The following is a 22,825-nucleotide window of genomic DNA, read 5'->3' as shown; positions in this document are numbered from 1 at the left end:
CAAAGTTAAGGCTGCCATCCATTAGAGTCAGTATATAACTTAGACTTTTTTCATTTAATTGCTTTTGGAATAAGGAACATAGATAAATAGTTTGTAAAATAAATATACTTTGATAGTAGTCCCTTCTCTTCAGAAATGTGTCACTGGAGTGTATTACACAGCTTACTGGTAGAAATTGTATAGTTGAAAAAAAAATGTGGATATAGATAAAGTTTCTTTTGTTTTTTTTTCAGGATACTTATTTTAAGTAATGTTACTGAAATCTTATATGGTCCACTGGTAACCATTATATTAGGTGAAATAAAAATACTGTAGAAAATAATAAAAGTTAAAGCAGATTAAGGTCATTTGTTAAAAATACTTTATATTGTATCTAAAAGCATAAGTGTTTCACTCACTATACTGACGAACTAATTATCTCTGTCATACTAGGAAATTAATTCATATAAATCTCCAGAATATGGTTGATGGTTATTTGACAGTAGATGCTTTAGAAAAGCTCTGTGCAAAACATTTAAGTGATCATACCAGTGCTTCATGAAATTATAGAAAACACTGCCCTTACTAAAAGGGACCTTTCCAAGGGATAATAAACTTTAATTAAAAGTAAAGGACAATTAGGGATAAACTTATTAAGTGCTTGCTCTGATGAACTAACAGAATGACATGGGCAAAACTTTTCAGGCCATGTGAACATCTTCAGGTGGAACCACATTCCAACAATCCAGGACAGATGAAAACAGGGCCCATTTTATCACAAACTTCTATATGTAGTCTTGGAAAAATCAGTTACTATCGAAATGCCTTTGTTTCAATAACCTCGATCTTTCCTTTTCTAATTTAAATCTGTTGTTCACTTGGTCCTCCATGTTGGTTGTTAAAAGTAGTGTTACCATAAACCCTCCAAATACATTCCTGAAAATCATTGCAGATTCTCCTTTTCCAGGGTATTAAGTCCTTTAGCATCTCCTTGTCCATCATCTCAAATATTTGATAATTCCTGATTCCAGAGGAAATATATTTTTACAAAAAGGCTATAAGGCAGCAATTAAGTTTATTTTCTTAGTTGGCCAGTTTTCTCTAGACTCTACATAGCAATAGTAAAAATGATAAGTCTACATAAGGAGTCTTTATCAAAAAAACTAAAATAATATTTACTGCTAGAGTGTTCAATTTATTGTTCTCTTCAAATCTATTTTTTTAAATCTTTAAAATAAAGAATGTGAAACTTATTTTGAAAAACATTTTTATGTTAAAATGAGGCAATTAAACTCTTCTTAGAAACATTTTTGTAATATGAAAATTTACTGAGATCTTTCAAGAACTGGTACATTCCGGTAAGAGTCAAAATACTAATAGGAAATCTTTGATATTTAACAATTGTGTATATAAATAAGAGAGCATCTTAAAAAGCATAAATATTTTGAAAAATGACTTTTTTTAACCACATGGTGAGACTAACCTAAACATAGTACATGTTATGGCAGAAAATGTTGACTGAATATTTTGGGGTAAAAATAGTTTTGTGGAATTACAAGTGATCTTAATGCAAATTAGAAAAATTCAGGTGAGAGAGAAATATCTCCCTTCTGCTACAGGCACGGTTTAAGTTGTGTTTCACCAATAAAAAGATCCTCCCAGCATCTGGAGCAGTTGCCATGCCCTCCCAGGGATGGTCTGGAGCTCTGTTCACCTCAGGCCCATCCAGAAGAGGTGACCTGTCCACTACCATTTCAGTCACAGGACAGTTTGGTGGAGGCAGATTAGTGGTATGCAATCATGATAGATAGTTTATCCTAGCTCCAAACTGCCGCTTGGGAAATCTTGAACTCAAATGAACAGAGACTCAGTCATGATTAGTGTCAAAAAGGTACACAGAGACAAAATTTGGTTGGCAGCACGAAAGATGAATCAAGGCGAAAAAGTGACCAATTGCACGTTCAAAATAGAAATTGAGACGCATCCTACAGTTTGGAAAAACTTTAAATACCAGAAAAGTCATACATTATTAATTGTTCATTGATTCACACGTAAAACATGTTTCTCTAAAGTAACATATTTTTAGAAAGGCTATAAATTACATACACTATCTTATTTCAAAATCTTTATTCTCAAGGTGATGCAGAAGAAAAGAGACCTCTCTTAATATAGGAACAAGGCAGCAAAGTATTTTTTAAAATTTATGTCATTTTTAATATCTTTCCTTTAGTTGGATATTCTAAGAAATAAGACTTGTTAAAAGAGAAAAATTAGTTTTGTGGAAATATTTTAACATTTAAATGTTACACAGTTTGATGACTTTCTTAAGAAGAAATCAGGATATTATAGGGGCATAAACTCAAAATGTGGAAGAACTTAAGAACCTTCCAAATATTTTCTAAATGCTGGAAAATATGGGTTTATAAATTGTAAAATACATTATTCTATTAGCAAACGTGAACTTTGGTCTCTAAAACAGAGCCCCCCTCAACCAAATATCCACAAAAAGAATGTCCTCAAGTGTCACTGCCTGAAGTGATACGCTCTGACAAATGTAACAGCTCTTTCTGTGTCATTCCTAATGCACTTGTCACTCAGTATTATCCATCCTCATTAATGACAATGGGAAAGTTTATCTTGGGAACACGTTTTAAATCATCTACTCTTTACAATGGGACCATGAAATCTCTTACAAAACATGAGGCGGGAACTACTCTGACAACAAAACCCTTTCCTGGCAGCTTTATTCTTAATTCCTGTTCAAGGAGTAATCTGTTTATTATAAAATCATACAGAACAATATATTAAACAGAATTTGAAACAAGAATAGCTAGTGTGATTTTCAAGCTTACAAGTATTTTTACAACATTTTTATTAGGCTGAAAACACTAAGTTGAGTCCTTTTTGAGTGGTTTCATGCAGCCTTCTTTCCTATTCTACATTATAAACACCTTTGAAAAGGAGTTTTGTTTTATCTAATTTTAAAACACTTTTCAAATGCCAAGGACATTATTCATTATATATTTAAAAAAATAATAATATGTATTAATTAAACAAAAGCAACTTTGAGTAAAACTGTCCTTGTACATTTAAATTTCCTAACTAAAATGCCAAAAGATTCCAAGTCAAGTCTCTTATGGCTTAAAAATAGTCTTACTAGGCCAAAAATTACTTTTAATAATAAATTACATTTTAAGCTTCAATATGATCTTGTTTCCTTGCCTAAGAAATTCCTACAGTTTTTAAAAAACTAAAATGAAAAATAAGCAACACTTCTTGATCCACAGCGCCCACTTAAACTTACTGTTTTAATGTGACTACCAATTATATACACTAGGTAGTGTGCACATTGAACAGCTAATCTTGTTTTGGTATGCTTCTGCTGATAACATTAATATTTGTTAGAAATACAGCCTTATGCCTCTTATTATTCAGTCATCAAAAGTTTAATGCTACATTTTGATTAACTTACATATAGTAAAATAATCTTAAATAGATTATGATACTCTTGAAAAATCACATTTAAAGTTGATTTGATCACTTTTACTCATCTGAAGCTCATCTGTGAATTCAAACATGCTACAAATAAAAACATCAAATTTTAATATTTATACTGTGTGAATCTATAATCCATAAAGCCTTTTTACTTTAGAGTTCAAGACTATTACTTTAATATTTCTAATTAACACTTTATTTTAAAAAAAATAAAAAAGTTCCTTTAAGGGATGGTGTAAAAATTATATGGGCTTCATGCTGAAATGATTAATTTAATTTATAACTTTTTCTTTTGGTGAGGAAGATTGTTGCTGAGCTAACATCTGTGCTAGTCTTCCTCTATTTTTATGTGGGACGCCACTGCAGCATGGCTTGACAAGTAGTATGTAGCTCCGTGCCTGGGACCTGAACCTGCTAATCCTGGGCCGCCAAAGTGGAGTGAGTGAACTTAACCACTACACCACTGGACCAGCCCCTATACCGTTTATAAAAGAAATGAAAATCTAAGGAAAACTAAGGAGATATACACATAAATTATAATTATTCCTCATATATTAGGTGTTTATTATGAATCCAGTGATATTACATAGAAAATAGCAATTGATGTGGCTTCAGAAAGCAGAATTGGTACTGATGGGTGGGGAGTTGCTTTAGCATCTGGAAGAATTTTCTAGCAACTGCAGCTGGTAGCTACTGAAATGGGTGCCTCTAACAAAGTGGGTTTCCACATGATTACAGAGAGGCCGGATGAGAAAATATGGGCACACAATAGGAAGCTGGCTTTGAAGACTTTAAGCTCCCTTCTGCTTTCAAACTTCTAAGAAATCTAGGTATTTTCTCAAAGAGACCCACTCACATTAATTCTAAAAGTGCAAACTACACATCGAATGATTGTATGAATTCATTATTACTCAAATAAAGTTTAATTTTAAGACTATAAATCATATCCCCTAATTGACAATTCTCTCAGCAATTTTTTTAAAGTATGTAGTCTTCCAAAGGAGGGGTTCTTCGTATAGCAAACTTTCTCTGTCAATGACTAGATATTAAGCATTTTTGGCCTTGCACGCCATAAGATGTCAACTTAGTGATGCAGTGTGAAAGCAGCCATAGACAACACATAAACGAACAGGCCTGGCTGTGCTCCAACAAGAGTTTATTTCAACAAACAGTGGGGCTGGGTTTGGCCAAAGGCCACAGTTCGCTAACTTCATGCTTTAAAGCATCAGGGGCAGAGCTGGTTGAACACTGTCTTTTACTTATCTGATTTTACATGGACCAAAGCACAAGAACCTTTCCAATAAAATGATGGGAATAGTGTAATAATTGAATGCTAAAGCAAAGAAATGGTCTGTATTTATGGCACAACGAAGAGTAGATCACATTTCCAAAATATCTTTAGATGTACTCTTTCTGTTCCTGGACTGAATTACACTTAAAGTCAATAGGACATGTGAAGAAAATGTGTTCAGTTATAAATTACGCACTGGAAACCTTTTCTTCTGAATATAATTGTCCTTAAATTTCTATCTGGACCAGAATGGTTTTCCAGGAGGAATTTCTTAAGAAACCAAACTAAATGACTAGATTGAGACTTGTCAGCTTCATGTGCACAAAGAGGTCAAGGGGATGATTTCTCAATAATTATAGTTCTAGATTCTATTATTATGGAAGTGATATTATTTGCTTCACTGTTAAAGTGTATTTAAATCTGAAGTGTAGAATATCCAAGATGATGTATTCAAATTTGATTGTACTTAATTATTTCATTCCTAACTCATAAGTCCCACAAATCTTTGATAATACTTATCTGTTAAAAGCCAGGAAAACATACAAGCAGTAAAATCAGTTCCACAGGCCAGAGAAGACCAGGCAGTTACTGGATCAGAGGGGATAGAAGCTATAAGCACTTGAAACCTGAGAGTTGGGACTGATTCCTGTTGGCTCTGGGGGATTTTTACAAATTTGGAACATTTACTATAAAATCTTTTAAATTGAAGTATTCAAAACAATTTCAAATGGGATTAAAATGGGGATAAGGAAATCATGATTCCAATGGAATACCAATCCCTTTTCGTTAACTAAAAAAAATATCTCTTTCCTTATTTTCCATCTGGTATTTCTGAGGAATACAGCCTGACTTTATTTCAGCAATAACGGTTCATTACGTTAACAGCCAATATTTTCTGAACGTTATTTTACTTATGCAAAACTTCAGAAGTATATTAACCATTTATGGAAACTGTATTAGCATTATCAGACTATTCTCTATGGTCTGAAATGGTGAGATTTTATGGTCATGCTCTCTAACACGTTTTGGGCACTGTCAAGAGGACATTCATTCATTCGTTCATTCAGTATTTTTTCAGCACCTGCGTGATCAGGTGCCGAACTAGGAAGATGGGATATGATGATGAGTAAAACAGACATAAGGTAAAGCATTTATACCCCTATACGAACCACATTTTCCCAAAGCTTTGACACTTTATAGAAGAGACTTACGCGTGGGATTTCACTGTGCTGAAGTATGACAACAAAAGCACCAAGACAGTGCAAGCGGGTTCTCGAGGGCCAGGCGGCGAGCAGAGCCCATGTGGACCACGGCTGCATGTGGCACTCACGTCACGACTGGCCTCAGGATTGTTACTGACCAATCAGTTCCACAGGTTTTTAAAGGGTAATTTATCATTATTCATTGGATTCTTGATTCAAATCCATTGTTAAATTACTTCTGTTTGGCCCAAAAGATTTGGTTTGGCACTGACCACAAATTTAAATCTCTTCTTTTTTTTTTTTTTTTTTTTTTTTCAATGGCACCATTTGCTTTTATTTTTAGGACCCTGAAAATTGCACATAGGTTGGCAAATTTTTGGTTCCAAGGACACACTACCCTCCTCCCCTTAGGAATTACAGACCATGGAATAATCTTTATTTTGTCTTGAATTCAGTAAACAAATATTTCCTAGAGTCTAATTATTTTCAATACATTTTTGTATTTTATACTATTTTCAATATAACTTGGGGTTCCTATTGAAAACCAATCTGAGGGGAAGGGGCCTTTTTTTTTTTTTTTTTTTTTTTTTTTCACCCTCTTTTTTTTTTTTATTAATGTTATGATAGATTACAACCTTGTGAGATTAAATCTCTTCTTTTTGATAGCACAAGCAACCAAAAAAGCCAAAAACGAAAAAACTAGAGGTGTGAAGTTGTGGGTCTGAATGGCCAAATTCAGAGGGAAAAATCTAGAAAGTTCTGGCTAAATTTATTTCAGTAGTATATTTTTACTAATTTGGTTTTATTTTGAGAATAAAAAGTGACATACCTCATAAATATATATACATATACATATATATATAAAACCTATAAAATCTAAGTGTATTAAAATTATAAGGTACAAAATATTCTTTTTATCATTAGTTTTATTTTTATCCTAAAGTCACATGATTGAAAAATCATGTGACTGAATTCATTCAGTGTAGATCATTGCTAATACTTTATCTGAACCACCATTTTTTCTCCTCAGAGCACTGGAAAGGCTATGAAAATTAATTAAAACAAATTACTATCTAGTTTGATTCCTTTTTCACACCTATCCCCGACAAGTTTTGAACTTCCATACAGAAACAATGGAGTATCTACATCTTACCCATTTTGAAACAAGCTAGTTTCATGGTAAAGGACATTTGAACACTACCACTTTGCTGTGTTTTTCTACACCTGGATGTGATCCATATATTTAAACAACAAATGAATATGTGTCTGTGCGTGCATGTGTATAAGGAGTTTTCCTTAAAAACTGTAGTTATATATTCTAATAATTTTCCGTAATTACTTATGTCAAGAACATAGTACTAGAGTGTGTGGTTTTGATCAACATTTGAGCAATTTGTAAAAATATTAATAAACTATTACTGCGTTAGCTTTTCCCTTTACCCACTGAATACAAGATAAGTTGACCCATTTATTTACAGGCTCAACAAGGGCAATCCATTTCATGCTATAGCACTGACCCTTAAGAAGGATCTTGTAAATGAGTAGCCTATTACAATATGTACAAGTGACCTTTAATTGCACCAAGAGGGTTTTTGTTACAAGGTCTTTCAATGGTACACCATAGCTACAGTATAAGTTGGTAAAGTATTTCTTAGGTTACAAGCAGAAGTATCAACAAAAAAACCCCTGTATCAAATTACACAAATAAAAAGTTTGAGGCATTTAACTAAGTCTACTATAATAATGCCTTTTAAATAAACTGATCAGAAAGATAAGCTGTTTTTCTAATCAGGTAAGAATTAAATATTTAGAACATTCATAAACAACTCATTAAGTTCTTAAAATCTAATCAAACACAACTTTGTTTTCCTATTAGCCTTTGGAAACAACAGCAGTTAATTCAAACTTGATACTAGCTTCATTTGATAACCCCAAATTTTAATTTTAGTAAAAGACACCTCTTCTCTTTTTCCTAAATGACTACACAACTGGAACTTTTACTGCTTTGAAATGTTTAATGATGAATGATATACCTAAAAAAGTACCCAAATATCCAAATACATTCCAAGTATTATTTACATTTAATATTTAAACCAAATTTTCAATAAAGTACAGGGTCAGATATTTCAACCAACTTACTCAGAAATTTCTGAATGAATACAATATACTTCTGACAGTCTTACAAAAAATTGAAACTCAATACTCGATTTCATTAAACCATTCATATGGGGTATCTTATTTCTAGAAGGCTCACGCCAAAATGATTTAGTTTAATTCTCTACAACAATAGTGGGCTGACTTGACAGCACATGACAAAACAGTTCAGTGAACTTCACTATACCAGATACAAAGACCCCGAATTGGCTGCTCCATGAAATTTCCACTGTGGCATGGAGTTATGACAGTAATAACTTTGACAAATTTTAATTTCTGCTTAAATAGAATTGCTTTATCAGTTTTGTGGCTACAGGAATTTTTATTAAACTCATGTTTCTCTTAATTATTTATTATGGTCCCCCAAATCCTACCTTTCAAAAACTAATAATTTCTATTTAATCTCATATTTCCTTAATGAGGAATACAATTTCTTCTTATTACTAAACTGTAGGAAACTTTAGCAATATTAATCAATAAAAGAGGAAAATATTTTGCAATTATGAGATTTACTGCTTAATTTTGCTTAAAGAACTTCCAACAAATAAAACATTTGCAATAGAACAAAAGAGGTTTTAATATGAATGGATCAAACCTTCATTAGAACCAGTTATAATAAAATAGGAGGCAAAAATTAGGAATTTAAAAACCTGGATTTGGTAGACTTTTCTATCTTATAAGTTGTATACATCTTAATTATCTCACAAGATAATTTTTGATGTTCCAAAGATGATAAATATAAAATAATTTAGAAAAATATAAAATATAATATAAAAACACAGTAACTATCTATGAGCAAATTAATATTTGCAAAAATACCTGAATGTAGAACTTAAGTGAACACAACCATAATATATTGTAATTAAATTTGGGATACTTTTGAACCATATCAAGACAGTTGACTAGAACAAGGGACATTTTTTTTGTATAGAATACCTTCCCCACCTTATGTAGCTGAGATCTAGAAAACCTACCGGAGTGGACAGTGTTTTAGTGACTGACTTCATATTTTTTGCAAATTAACTTTTCTATTAAAAAATATCTACCACACACCATAAATAAGTAAAAAATAAGGAACAATCTTGCCACTCTAACATATTCATATATCTATTATATATATATAACATAGCAAAATGTTACATAAGAGAGAAGCTATGATTAATCCAATCCGAATTTTACAATGTATTTTATAAAAATAGAGTAGAAATGATTGCTGGCACCAGAAAAATTTTTAACCTGTATCTTAAAGGATTATATAATAAATACGTGTGTGTACACACACACACTTTTTGAGGTTTGTTCTTTTTTATCACTCAGGCAGAGGATTCTGGCTTCTGTGCTGACGATGAGATGGCAGCACAGCTTGGGTGTGGCCAGTCGTTAGTGGTTAAGAGCACAGGCTTTGGAATAAAACGGATTTGAATTTAAGTGTCATTTCTGTCGGTTATTAACTCTGTGACTTTGGGTAGGTTAAGCTGCTTGATCTCTCTGATCCTTAAGTCTCCTCATTTGTGAACTGCAGATACTAACAGTGTATGGTAGCTGCGAGATCTGTGAGGCAATGCCTACAAAGCACCTGCAATAGCCCAGACCCCTGTGAAACACTCAATAACACTTTTTATTTTTTTACCAATAATAATTAACAGGGCTCCTGAGCTAACTTTCCAGTGTAATTCTGCACAGGGAGTGAGAAGATCTGGGTTTAATACTGGCCCCCACCACAGCTCTATGACTTTGGGAAGGTTACATAACTCTTTATATTTCCTTACATTAAAATGTGTGTAGTCCAGAAATAAACCCACACATCTAGCCAAATTTTGACAAAGGAGCCAAGAACGCACAATGGAGAAAGGACAGTCTCTTCCATAAATGATGTTGGGAAAACTGGACAGGTGCACGCAAAAGAATGACCATCATCTTACACCATACACAAAAATTAACTCAAAATGGACTAAAGACTTGAATGTGAGACCTGAAACCTTAAAACTCCTAGAAGAAAACAGAGAAAGAAAAAAGAAAAAAAGAACAGGCAGTACATTCTTTGACATGGGTCTTAGCAGCATCTTTTTGAATATGTCTCCTCAGGCAAGGGAAACAAAAGAAAAAATAAACAAATGGAACTACATCAAACTAAAAAGCTTCTGTACAGCAAAGGAAACCATCAACAAAATGAAGACAACCTAACACCTGGGAGACGATAATTGCAAATCATATATCCGATAAGGGGTTAATTTCCAAAATATATGACAAACTCATACAACTTAACAACAAAAAAACACTCTGATTAAAAAATGGGCAGAAGATGTGAACAGACATTTTTCCAAAGAAGATATAGGGATGGCCAATAGGCACATGAAAAGATGTTCAACATCACTAATTATTATGGAAATACAAATCAAAACTACAATGAGATATCACCTCATGCCCGTCAGGACAGCTATTACTAAAAAGACAAGAAACAACAAGTGTTGGAGAGGATATGGAGAAAAGGGAACCCTCATACACTGCTGGCGGGAATGCAAACTGGTGCAGCCATTATGGACAACCGTATAGAGATCTTTCAAAAAATGAGAAATAGAACTACCATATGATCCAGTTGTTCCACTTCTGTGTATTTATCCAAAGAACAGGAAAACACTAATTTGAAAGATATATTTGCACCCTTATGTTCATTGCAGCATTATTCACAAGAGCCAAGACTTGGAAACAACCTAGGTGCCAATCAACAGATGAATGGATAAGGAAGATGTGGTGTGTATATATACATACATACACACACACACACACACACACACACACAATGGAATACTACATACATACATACATACACACACACACACACACACACACAAACAATGGAATACTACTCAGCCATAACAAAGATGAAATCTTGCTATTTGCAACAACATGGATGGACCTTGGGAGCATTATGCCAAGTAAAATAAGTCAGATGGAGAAAGCCAAATACCATATGATTCCACTCCTATGTGGAAGATAAAAAAACAACAATGACAAACACACACACAGGTATGGAAAACAGACTGATGGTTACCAGAGGGGAAGTGGGTGGGGAGAAGGGGAAAAGGGTAAAGGGGGACATTTTTATGGTGATGGATGGAAACTAGACTTTGAGTGGTGAACATGATACAGTCTATACAGAAGTTGAAACATAATGGTTTACACCTGAAATTTATATAACGTTATAAACCAACGTGACCTCCATAAAAAAATAAATAAAAAAGAAAAAATTGCATGTAATAATGCCTATGGCAAGAGTTCCTGTCAGGATCAAATAAGAATTAAGTACGGCAATATATGTGAAAGCACCCAACACAATGCCTAGAAAAAATGAGATGCCTAATACATGCTTTTAAATGTTTCAAGTGTTAAAAAATGTGAGTTACTGCAAAAATAGAACTTTAACATTTTAACAAATATTTATGGAACACCTATGAAATGTGCTCAGGATTTAGCTGCAAACAAGATAGACTATGTCCCTACTCTTTTGAAACTTATGACAGGTAAGGTTGAGTGAGGTTGGGAAATAAACTGATAAACAATCGGAGTAATATGTAAGTGGGTTACACTAAGAATTAAGACAGGGCACATGATAGCAGGTAACTAAGTGAATACTTCAGATGCACCAGTCAGGGAAGACCTCTCTAAGAAGGAGACTGAGACATTTAACCTACAATCCAATGACAAGAAGAACTCTTGAAAGTATTGGAGGGATGACCATTCTGGGAATTTGTTGTGCAATGGCAAAGGCAAATGAGGCAGCACTAAACTTAGGACGTTTTAAATACAAAAGTATCCCCAGAGCTACCGCATCAATCACAAAGCTCAAGGACACCATCTTTATTCAGCCCTACTGTGTATTTATTACTCTTCCAGGTACCCTGGAGGAGCTCTCAGCAAAATACATGTTCTTACTTCTAGGAACTTAAAAATGCATTTAACTGAGGAAATGGGACAAGCATGTTTTGTCGTCAGTTTTTGCTTTCTCTTTTTCTGTCTTCCTTAGGCATCACAGACAACACACTGTAGGAGGAAGTGTTTCAGGGAACACCTGGAAACTGGGCAGATTCTGCTGCAGCAGCTATGCAAAGGCTTTGAGGGGATCCTTGAATTACCACAAGATAATTTTCCTGGAGCCATAACATAGAACACATATGGAAATGCTAGTACCTGCAAAGTTTAGGAAGTTAGGAAAAGATCTTTTTCTCTTTGCATCCTTAGACGATGCTGACCTTGTATCATCCTGGTCTCAAAGGTGAGACTACAGGTACCACAAAATTTTTATGAGAGACTCATGGACTGAAGACTATTTGGCAAGATTCTAAATATTTGACCTTTGTTTTGTGCAACCACGTCACTATTCAAATATATGCTTTCCTTAAATTCTCTGAGTAAAATGTAGTATGAATTGGTACTAAAAATGGTGCAATGTGAAATATTAGACTCTAAGTTCAATTTACAAAACGACCACTTTTATATAAAAATTATTCACAGTCAAGGTGTCATAAGATATTTAAAAATATTTCTCAAAGAAATAGGATTAATTTGCTGTAGCAATTTATAAGTTTAATATCTTAGGTGTTGATGACCAGAGAGGAACTTTAAGACATGCAATAGCCAAATAAGAGTTTACTCTTCCTTCACAAATGAAGCAATGACGTTCTGCAGCCAGACTCCCAGGAAGCCTGAGAAAGGAGCACAAAAGCTACGAGGCCCTGTGTGCCCAAGGGAAAGTCAGCAAGACGGCAGCTGCAATCATCGGGATGATTCTAAAGCAGCCTCAGGCTCTTCTCAGAATGGAGCCGTGGCCCTCTTACAGCAGTATTCCAACGAGTCAGAACGCAGAGCAAAGGACACTTATGCAATCACATCCTGGAAGGGCACTTCACTCAACATTTAAGTGGAAAATAATTATAAAGAAATTTCAGAAAAATTGTCAGTGAATGTAAATGACTCAGGGAAAAATGTTTTTTTCTCTCAACGCGCTTAATAGATTTTCAAAGAGCTTACCACTTAGAAACAATTTCCTTTTACATTCTCCTTAAGGAATTATTAATGTAAAGACAAATTTTTATGAAGTGGTTAAGTGAACAGTTTTGGATTCAGGCTGCCAGTAAGAAATACTCGCTCTCCCCCCGATACAGTACTATTACTTTGGAAGTTTTTTTTTTTTTTATTCTTTTTTTTTATTAATGTTATGATAGATTACAACCTTGTGAGATTTCAGTTGTACATTTTTGTTAGTCATGTTGTGGGTACACCACTTCCCCCTCCGTACCCTCCCCCCACCCCCCCTTTTCCCTGGTAACCACCAATCAGATCTCCTTCTCAATATACTAATTTCCACCTATGAGTGGAGTCATATAGAGTTCGTCTTTCTCTGACTGACTTATTTCGCTTAACATAATACCCTCGAGGTCCATCCACATTGTTGTGAATGGGCCAATTTCGTCTTTTTTTATGGCTGAGTAGTATTCCATTGTGTATATATACCACATCTTCTTTATCCAATCATTAGTTTCTGGGCATGTAGGCTGGTTCCACGTCTTGGCTATTGTAAATAATGCTGCAATGAACATAGGGGTGCAACGGACTCTTGAGATATCTGATATCAGGTTCTTAGGATAGATACCCAGTAATGGGATGGCTGGGTCATAGGGTATTTCTATTTTTAACTTTTTGAGAAATCTCCATACTGTTTTCCATAGTGGCTGTACCAGTTTGCATTCCCACCAACAGTGTATGAGGGTTCCTCTTTCTTACTTTGGAAGTTTGATCAAAGTGGATAAGCTTTCACAACATTTATATAGGAAGTTAAAAAATACTTCAAATATTTTGGGAACTTACCTAATCAGTATACTTTTAGCATGTGTCTAGTCATGTAGCCATCTTTGGTCAATCATCAAAAAATCAAAGGCAAATTGGCATGACTCAACCCTAACTTTAATCCCGCATGATTGTGTCGTGTAAGCTTGTTTGTGTGAGAGCTGCTGTGGTTTTAGCAGAGAGATTAACAACCGGACCTCAGCTGGCCCAGACCCTGCCCTGCTGATGCCTCAGGCTCTTTGAAGTCTGACCATCATACCTGGCAAAGCAGCAGTGGGAACCAGAGTGGTGTCAGATCTAATCACGTTGTCCTCTGCAGCACAGCTAACCATGGGCTTCACTAATTGGCCCAATTGCGGATTATACCTTTTGCTACAGATTCAAGACAATAATTTAGTTAAATGATGTTTTTTTTTTCCCTTATCTCTTCTAATTAAGATTCCAAAGTGGGAAGAAATAGGATTAGACAGAGTCTCAAAACTGTGTTCCTCTTAAGGTGGTATGCACTTTTGATAGGCTCACTATGACATGTGAAATATATAGAGCATAGTATTAAACCAACTTCTGGAGATTCCGTGAATCCTATATGACCCTACTATATGCCTACATCACTTGGGAATTAAAGGTCAAGTATAGGGATGGCAATATAATGAACACACTAAAATGTAAACATGTAGAAAATGACATTATCATTGTTAAAGAATGCTAATGTGGGTTTACTTCTGACAAATAACTTCATCTATATGAACAGATGCCTATGTTCCACTTAGGTTTTGTTCTTGCTAACTGCAGTATATCTGGGAACTGAAATACCAACCAATATTTGTGGAAGGCATCATTGTCAGAAAAGGTACACTGGACTATATGGTCCATCACCCTACAACTTAATAATGCTCCTGAGCCAGACATTTATATTTGAATTATTTTATTTTTGCGTCATAACTTTGAATTGATAGGTAAGTTCACCATCGCCCCTGCCTCTAGATACAGTAAATTTATAGTTACCTTTCCACTTCCCATTTAAAACCTGGAAAGGCTGTTGAAAACATGGAGGCATGAAAGGAGACCAGGCACCAAGCTACCACGCAGTGCTCGAGACTGTCCAACACATCAGAGGGACTGACACCCTCGTACTTCGCAAGAGGCCATGCTATTTCAATAAGTAAAAATTTCAGATCATTCTACTAGATCAAGTACACTGTAGTATTATATAAGGCTAATTTATACTGACGGCTATACTATTCTGGTCTTAATACTTAAGAATAAATGTTCTAAGTAAGTGTATCAAACATAATAGTTAGTTAATAAATGCTAGTTGATCAATTATTCTGTGAGAAAAAGTTCTTGGTGATTGGAGAGGTACTGAAGTCCTGTCCTCTGGATTAGGGGAAGAGCAGTACAAGACAACCTTGATTAAACTTGATTTACTTTGATTTTCTAAACTCTCAGTATTCATTTAGTGTACAAGATTCGCATAAATACACTATTTATGATAATTACTATTTTTGGACCAATTAAAGCCTACAGAAGTATTGTTCATCCTTATATGGAAAATTCGCAGTGAATGGTATATGTCTTTCACAGATTTCAGTGTCACCCAGTAACCACAATTTCCCACTGGGACTTAGAAACATTAGAGCTGGAAAACTGTCCCATTACCAAAGCAGAAACCCTGTTTATAATAAACTTAATAAAGGTTGGAACTGTAATAATATGTTATTATCATTTATATTAGAAAATTAGATTACTATGTGTCAAGATATGATCAAGCTGAACGTTACAAAATCAAAATAGCAAAATAATATCAAATGCAAGTAAAAAAGCTGCTGTTAGGCTGTCATCAAATTAAATGCAGTCACATTTCAAATTCCACCAAATCTTATTGGTTTATATATCATAATTATATCATAATTACTAATAGAAAGAAAAAATTGGTTAATGCTAATCCCAGCATTAGAGAAGCAAAAATTACAGAAACTAAAGAAAATATAAGTCTAAGCAATTATTTCAGCTTCGAAGTGAGGCTATGTACCTAAGTTACACATCTTACAGAACTCCACTGTGAAGGGAGTATTATAGGTCACTTGATCAGTGGAACTTATATAATATGTATAGCTGTATTATTTGGACTATTTTTAAAACTCCATAATTTATCTATATTACATATATTTCAGCAAAGATTTTATTATCTACTAAATCTATGATTCTATTCTTACTTCTGGGATACATACAAGGATGAAAAAGACAGTTTCTGTATATTGAATCTATTATTACATCTTAGGAAAGCCTTTTGCTATAAAATATTTCATCATTATATAGAAAATACAAACATAAGGCCAAGGAATAAGTAGTATATTATGGTTAATCAAATATGCTAGAGAGTTACCAAGTACAGTTTACAAGGATTATCAATTTTCAAAGAATTGGAAAGCTCTTTCTTTTAACCTGAAGCCATATTGAAGCAACCTGAAACTTCCTTTTTTACTTATCCAGGGTGCTTACCAGGATTTTGGTGTCATGATTCTGGATATGATTCTGCTCTGGCTTTTGCAGAGGGGCTAATTTATAGAGCTTTATAGTTGGTGAATACTAGGTAATAGTAAAAATTTACTGTGATTAGATAAATGCTTCCACTTGAATCTGGACAATACCAATCCACAACCCAAAAAGGAAGAAATACTCTCCTCCAAATCACTTGAAGAATTTAGAGATTACTGGTTAAAGTTGCTCTACCTGTTAGAGGCCCTTGGTGGCTGTTAGTAAAAATATATTCCGTTTTCATAGATAAGAATGGCAATGATTTAATCAATCAAAGAATAGGTACCCTAAAAATAGGGATGAGGGTGTTTGCCTGTTTCTTTTGCCCCTTGTTTCCAACCATGGCACCTTTTAAGACCATGTGATGGGCAGTAAATTCCAGCATGGAACAATCTACCTGCACGGAATCAGAAAAGCTTTTTCTGCTTTACCTGCTAAACCACCTTTCCCTCCTGCAAGTAAGATGCAGACTCAATCCTGGTGTACTACAGCCTCAGACTTGACAGACAAGGAGAGCGAACATGTTTTTTAAATATCAGGGCAATTTTAAAAAATATTTATTTGTCATGCATATTAAAACACTGCCACTTGATGGATAATTTTTCCCCCAAAAAAGGAATCCTCTTGTTTCCAGTTTCCATAATATATCACCAAAGACTTGGTTTCTGTTTGGATATGCATTTTACAATGTACAATGCTATATTAAAAGCATTTAATCCTATGTGAACCACATGGTTTTATCCTGTTATAATTATACCTATATGTACTTCTATTAGGTTTGTTTGATTCTTTAATTTATATTTTTTCTAATCATCAAATTGAATTTTATGGCATAAGTAAATAAGTTACTTAGAATGTGTTTTACCTGTATTTCTCTATATAAAAAAATTGTATTGATTATGAAAAAGGTAAAGGATTTGATCAACTTTTTAAAAAACAACCATGTACTTGTGTTTTGTTTTCAAATATTGCTGTGCAACCACAGGGTGACCAATTGTGATGGTTCTCTTAGTTTAGAATAGTGGGAAGACAAGACAGGAAACAGAACAGAGACCTGTGTGGTTAATGAAAGATCTTTTATCCACTCCAATGGCAAAATGTGGTCACTTTTAGAACCTGAAGTTATTCAAAGGACAGGGCCCCCTTGACATTATCTAAGTCCTTTATTTCTACCCCCTCATCCCCAAAATAAGACCCAGTGTGTGTGTGTGTGTGTGTGTGTGTGTGAGAGAGAGAGAGAGAGACAATAAACACGATTCACATTGCTGTGCTACTCTTCTCTCTGGGTGCAACATTTTTTTCACCAGGCAATCTCCTTGCTTAGTTCATATGGTGACACACACGATACCTTAGACCTGATTGTCACAACATTCATCTTGGGAAAAAGGCATCATATGGAACAAAAAAACTTATAACTTTCATGAAAAATACAAATTCAATTTAAAAGAAAATGACGAGGCAGGCTTTTCTTGGGACACTAACAACCGTAACTTTATCCCTCTAGAAGTCTGAATGTCGTGGTAAACTTCTCAACATTCTGTCAGAAAAACTGAAACAATGTTTGAACAATTACAGTGCTGGGTTCCATTTCAATGGTTTCTTCTGAGAACTAAAGCAAATTAGCTCAAGAGTCAGTATTTCCACCCTCTGGTTCTTGTGGCTTTAAGTGGCTTTTGAAGGGAGCACCCAGATGAGGCACTTCTCACACTCCTGCAGACACGACCTGCTCGAAGAACTGGCTGCCTGATTAACTATTAACTGCTCTCAATAGGATTAGATAATTAAGGACATCGATGACCATTAATTAGGAGGAGGGCACATTAATTTGTCACTGGATAGGGCCCTTACAATGATTTATAGGTTAGTGCTACTTGCAAATGTGAAGGGAAAGAGAAAAAGAGAGAGAACCATTAAGTCACCTTATCAAGTGGCCAGCTCAAGAGGGCAGAGGGTCAAAAAAGGGCCAAAGTGGTCACTTAAGGGTGAAGTCCCAAACACCAAAGCAGTGCCAAGCCACATTGACCATCATTTGGTGATGAAGTTAAAAATATGCTAATTTATTGGTGGCAATTCTCTCTTTTTATGGTTTCAAGCAGTTAAGACAAGTGGCCTGCTTAAGAGCTTTTCATTTGAAAAGAGATTAAACAAAATGGTTTGTCAAGGCTGCTTGGCTGTTTTATGTCTTTGTTAAAAAAAATTGCACCCACTATACTGATAACTATCACACCACCCAAAAGCCATCTCTCTCTGAGCATTTATTTCCTTAATAAATACGTCAGCTCTAATTGCTTAATAGTGCTATGTTCATTTGCTCTTCAGCAAGATTAAGTTGAAATAAATCTTTTGTACTACTACTTTCTGTCCCTATTGCTTGCATAAAGGTCACAAAAAAGGTTTAAGTTTTATAGAAAATTTACATAAAGACAGTGGTGTAAATTATACTTTGTCTTATTCAGCATGGAAAGCAGAAAGGTGATTTCACTAATAGTAAAGAAAACTGCTTTTAGAATGTAGATAAGGAACACAATTGTGGGTAGCATTCACATTCCACACACAAATAAGCACAGCTCATTAACATTGAATTAAATATGCTTTGGAAAGCCTCGGAAATATCCACGTCATACTTATAAGTTTAGAACTTACTTTTAATAGACATTTGAAACAAAATCATTTGCTGTACTCTAATGATACACCATTAAAATAAAAGAAAAAGTAGGATAGTCTAAAAAAATTATTTTGTTACACCAAAAGAACTTAAAAATATGCAACATCATCTAAGAATTGCACTAACGTAAAAAATACATATTTGTGTAAAGAGATACTATTTACCTCAAGACTGTGAACTGAAATATAAAAATTCTCTCTTACCTCAATGGTGAATAGCTTCCTTCTTAATTTGAAAGCTAAGTCTTTGACATCTGATACATCACCAATCAAATTATTAAGTCGAGGAATCTGCCGTACATGAATCAAACCTTGTGGGAAGGAAATTAAAAGAAAAAAATAAAAAAGGCTGTCTTGGATGCATAAATTAAAGAGGCTTACAGCAGAATCCTGTAAATTTACACACAAGCATCCTCCCCTTTTAAAACTGGAGCTTACTACCAGGAGCAATGAAGCAAATGGTGTGATTATACTCAAGTAATCAAGCAGAATAAGATAAACAGAAATCCTTGAGCGAGGAAAACTAATTGCACTTTGGTACAGAAGTGCAGATGTAAAGAGGGGTCTTAATACTTGTCAAAACTACGGCCGGTTTGCGTGCGATTTTCTCTTGTGTTTACAGTAAGCAAATATGGCTATCACCTTGCACGCTGCCCACGGCACCACTGAGTGATCTTTATTTTATTAAATGCACCAGTAAGCAGGCAGCAAAACAAGGCTTATGGGTTACTGACAACTAGTGAAGCACTAATGACAATATTTCATTTTCTATCTTATTAATGACTTGAACAAACCATTGAAGAAACTACATTTCAGAGCACACTCTAGGATCAAACATTAACCCCTATGCTATCCCAAGACACTCCTTTCTGTGCATGTCAGACCTTGATGTAGCTGTTAGAAGCTTTGTAACACTGCTAGGTAAACCACAAGCTCTGGCCTCTCGTCAGCAGAAACACTTGCTAATTTTTTCTGACAAGAGCACTGGATGGCTTTTGTGCAGCTTAATGCAGTTTCTGTCTACACTCGGGGTCATCTGCCACAGTGAAGACATGGCAGACTCTTAGTGCATCTCTGCCTGACTCAGCCCATATTTAAAAACCACCATCCCAAAGACAGTGACCCCTAAGAAGGCAAGTCCAGATTTGTAAATAAAATAAATCTTATTTACAAAACCGCTTCTCTAGTGTACGGTTTTGTGTGTGTTTGAATGCTGCATAATGTATTAGTTCTAGCTTAACAGGGTAAACCTCCAGGTGCTTAACTTTAGAAACGGCTCCTTCAAAAATAATTGGACTAAAATACTCAACTTAATTCTTTAAACTTAAAAAAATGTAAAAGATGTTAAGTAGACAGCTTTTAGACACAAATTAACAATATTTAATACAGGGCTATTTAGTAAAATATATTAAAGGTAAGCTCACCAGACTTTGGTTTGCACTTCTCATCTGAACTCTGCACGTGCTTGTTTAGGTAACTACTAAATCAGGGGGCCTTAAAGATGAAGGAATGATTCATAATGTCCTTCTTATTAACAGAAAGTGTACTCGTCATCAGAACCACCCCCTCCTCTGTGGGGAATAATTTATTAATTCAGAAATTTCAGCACAAAAAATCATAGTCTTTCAACCCCTGAAATGTTTTAATCAAAATAATATTTGTTTAATATAAAATGTAATTTCATTAAATCTATAAGATCATAATACTTACAAATGATACTCAGATATAATTTGTTAAGGTAATATTTAACTTGAATTGTTTTAAAAGAAAATGGAAATAATAATAAAGAAATAATTTATGCAGTTATAAGATAGTTAACTAAGTCCTGGGGATGTAAGGCACAGCTGGGGACTAAGGTTAACAATAATGTGCTGCATATTTGAAAGCTGCTAAGAGAGTAGATCTTAAAAGTTCTCATCACAAGAAAAAAGTCGTAACTCTATGTGGTGATGGATGTTAACTAAGCTTACTGTGGTGATCAATTCACAATATGTACATCTATCAAATCATTATGTTGTACACCTTAAACTAATACAAAGTTACATGTCAATTATAGCTCAATAAAAATCTTTAAAAAAGAAAAAAGGAAATAGTTTAATCTTAATAGCTCTCTTACTATCATAGTGACAATAATATACTAAATGAACTGTATACATATGGGGTTAATCTGAGTACATACCAAAAGCACACTTATGCAAGTAAATGATCATAAGGCAAATTATTTTACGGAGCTTTTGTTCATAACTTATATTTTCTAGACTTTTAAAAAAATACTTGATTGTTAGATTGTGCTATTTTATTTTTTTAAAGGTTGTATGCTGACTCCTTAACACACTGGTGATTATCATATAAAGTATCTTATAATCTTATTTTGTAGAATCTAGAAACTGCCACAGTCCTATAATCACAATCGTGTAGCAGGCTGCAAATAAGCTATTCAGTCTTTAGACTAGAAGCTTCCATGGAAGTATAGTATTCCACAATAATAACAGCAATAATTAACATTCACTCAGCAGAAGTAAACAGGCAAAACTCTTAGGCACCACACTCTACACTCAGTTTACAGCTAAAACACACATAACTACTAAGGCTTTCTTATTGCAATAGTTCCATGGAACAACTTTCATTAAAAAATCCCCAATTAACCAAATGACTAAAATACGATTAAAAGCTCCAAAAAATATAAGTAAAAAGTCTGATTAATTGATCTGTGATTACACTAGGGCGGCAATATTTTAAAATTTGTTCAAACTCAAACAACAGAATAAGCAGAGAAAAGTCCAAATACAATCAAAGATGTTCACTTTCTGAAAATATGATTGACTAGGACTTTTAAATATTATACAGTATGAGTTCTGTTTATCATACAGCTAAGCCTTGGAAAGTATAAGCTGCTACACAAAGCTGTTATTATTAGAATTAATGATATTTCTCTCAAACAGAGCTAATAAGCACAGCTGTTTTCATGGCAACTTGAGGCCATTGGGACGAGATGTGTGTCTGACTGAGTCTCAGTACCCGGGTTTGAGTCCTCGGTCACCGCAGGCTGTAGTCTTAATGGAGTTTGGGGACAAGCTGCCATGAAGACTGGCCAGGAATGGAAACCATTTAGCAGAAATACTATAAAGTAAAATTCATGCTACTTGACAGTAGATTTTATGACTGGACAAGATGCTTCCAGGGGCCCTAGGGGCAGCCAAGCCACACTCTTCTACTGAAGGAGCTGCTTACCGTGATACTCCTGATATAACGGGTTCGTTTCTCTCTCAGAACCAATAAATGATTCTAGACCAACGACTGTATCCGACAAGTTTGTAACACGAGCTATGACTGCTTTATTCTGTAAAACAAGGAAACAAAACACTCATGTTATGTTTAAAAATATAACATCTATACAGCGCCATTATGACATCTCAACGACAAATTGTAGAGGAGACAGACTATCAACATAGAGAAATAATTTGAAAGTTAAAGCTACCACAGGCCGAAAACTGGATGAAAAGATGCCCTAAACTGCAAAATCTTGCCCATGGAGGTCGGACATTCTGATTCAAAAAGCTGAGGGGGCATACCTTAGCTTTGTCAGGAAACATAAACTGACGATTTCTCTCTGGCCTTAAAGGGCAAGGCTACCTTTATTTTCATACGCTATTATTTT

General features: G+C 34.5%; 1 protein-coding gene across 9 annotated transcripts in view; it reads right to left on the bottom strand.

Moving 5' to 3' along the window:
• The window catches only part of ELP4 (elongator acetyltransferase complex subunit 4), a 235,009-nt gene that overhangs the window by 99,943 nt on the left and 112,241 nt on the right, over nt 1–22,825 (bottom strand). For 7 of the 9 annotated variants that reach the window (XM_070626558.1, XM_070626556.1, XM_070626564.1 and 4 more), the window contains 2 exons: nt 22,399–22,507; nt 19,372–19,478 (listed from right to left, as the gene is read on the bottom strand). In XM_070626558.1, the coding sequence (XP_070482659.1) occupies nt 19,372–19,478; nt 22,399–22,507 (216 nt within the window). Of the gene's footprint in view, nt 1–13,300; nt 13,706–14,873; nt 15,116–19,371; nt 19,479–22,398; nt 22,508–22,825 lie in introns of those variants that run through there. The other 2 variants (XM_070626562.1, XM_070626560.1) reach the window with 2 other exon arrangements.

This window comes from Equus przewalskii, chromosome 6, assembly GCF_037783145.1.
Source record: "Equus przewalskii isolate Varuska chromosome 6, EquPr2, whole genome shotgun sequence".
Taxonomy (NCBI): Eukaryota; Metazoa; Chordata; class Mammalia; order Perissodactyla; family Equidae; genus Equus; species Equus przewalskii.
Note: the sequence above shows the minus strand (reverse complement) of the source record. Positions and strands in the feature narration are given on the sequence as shown.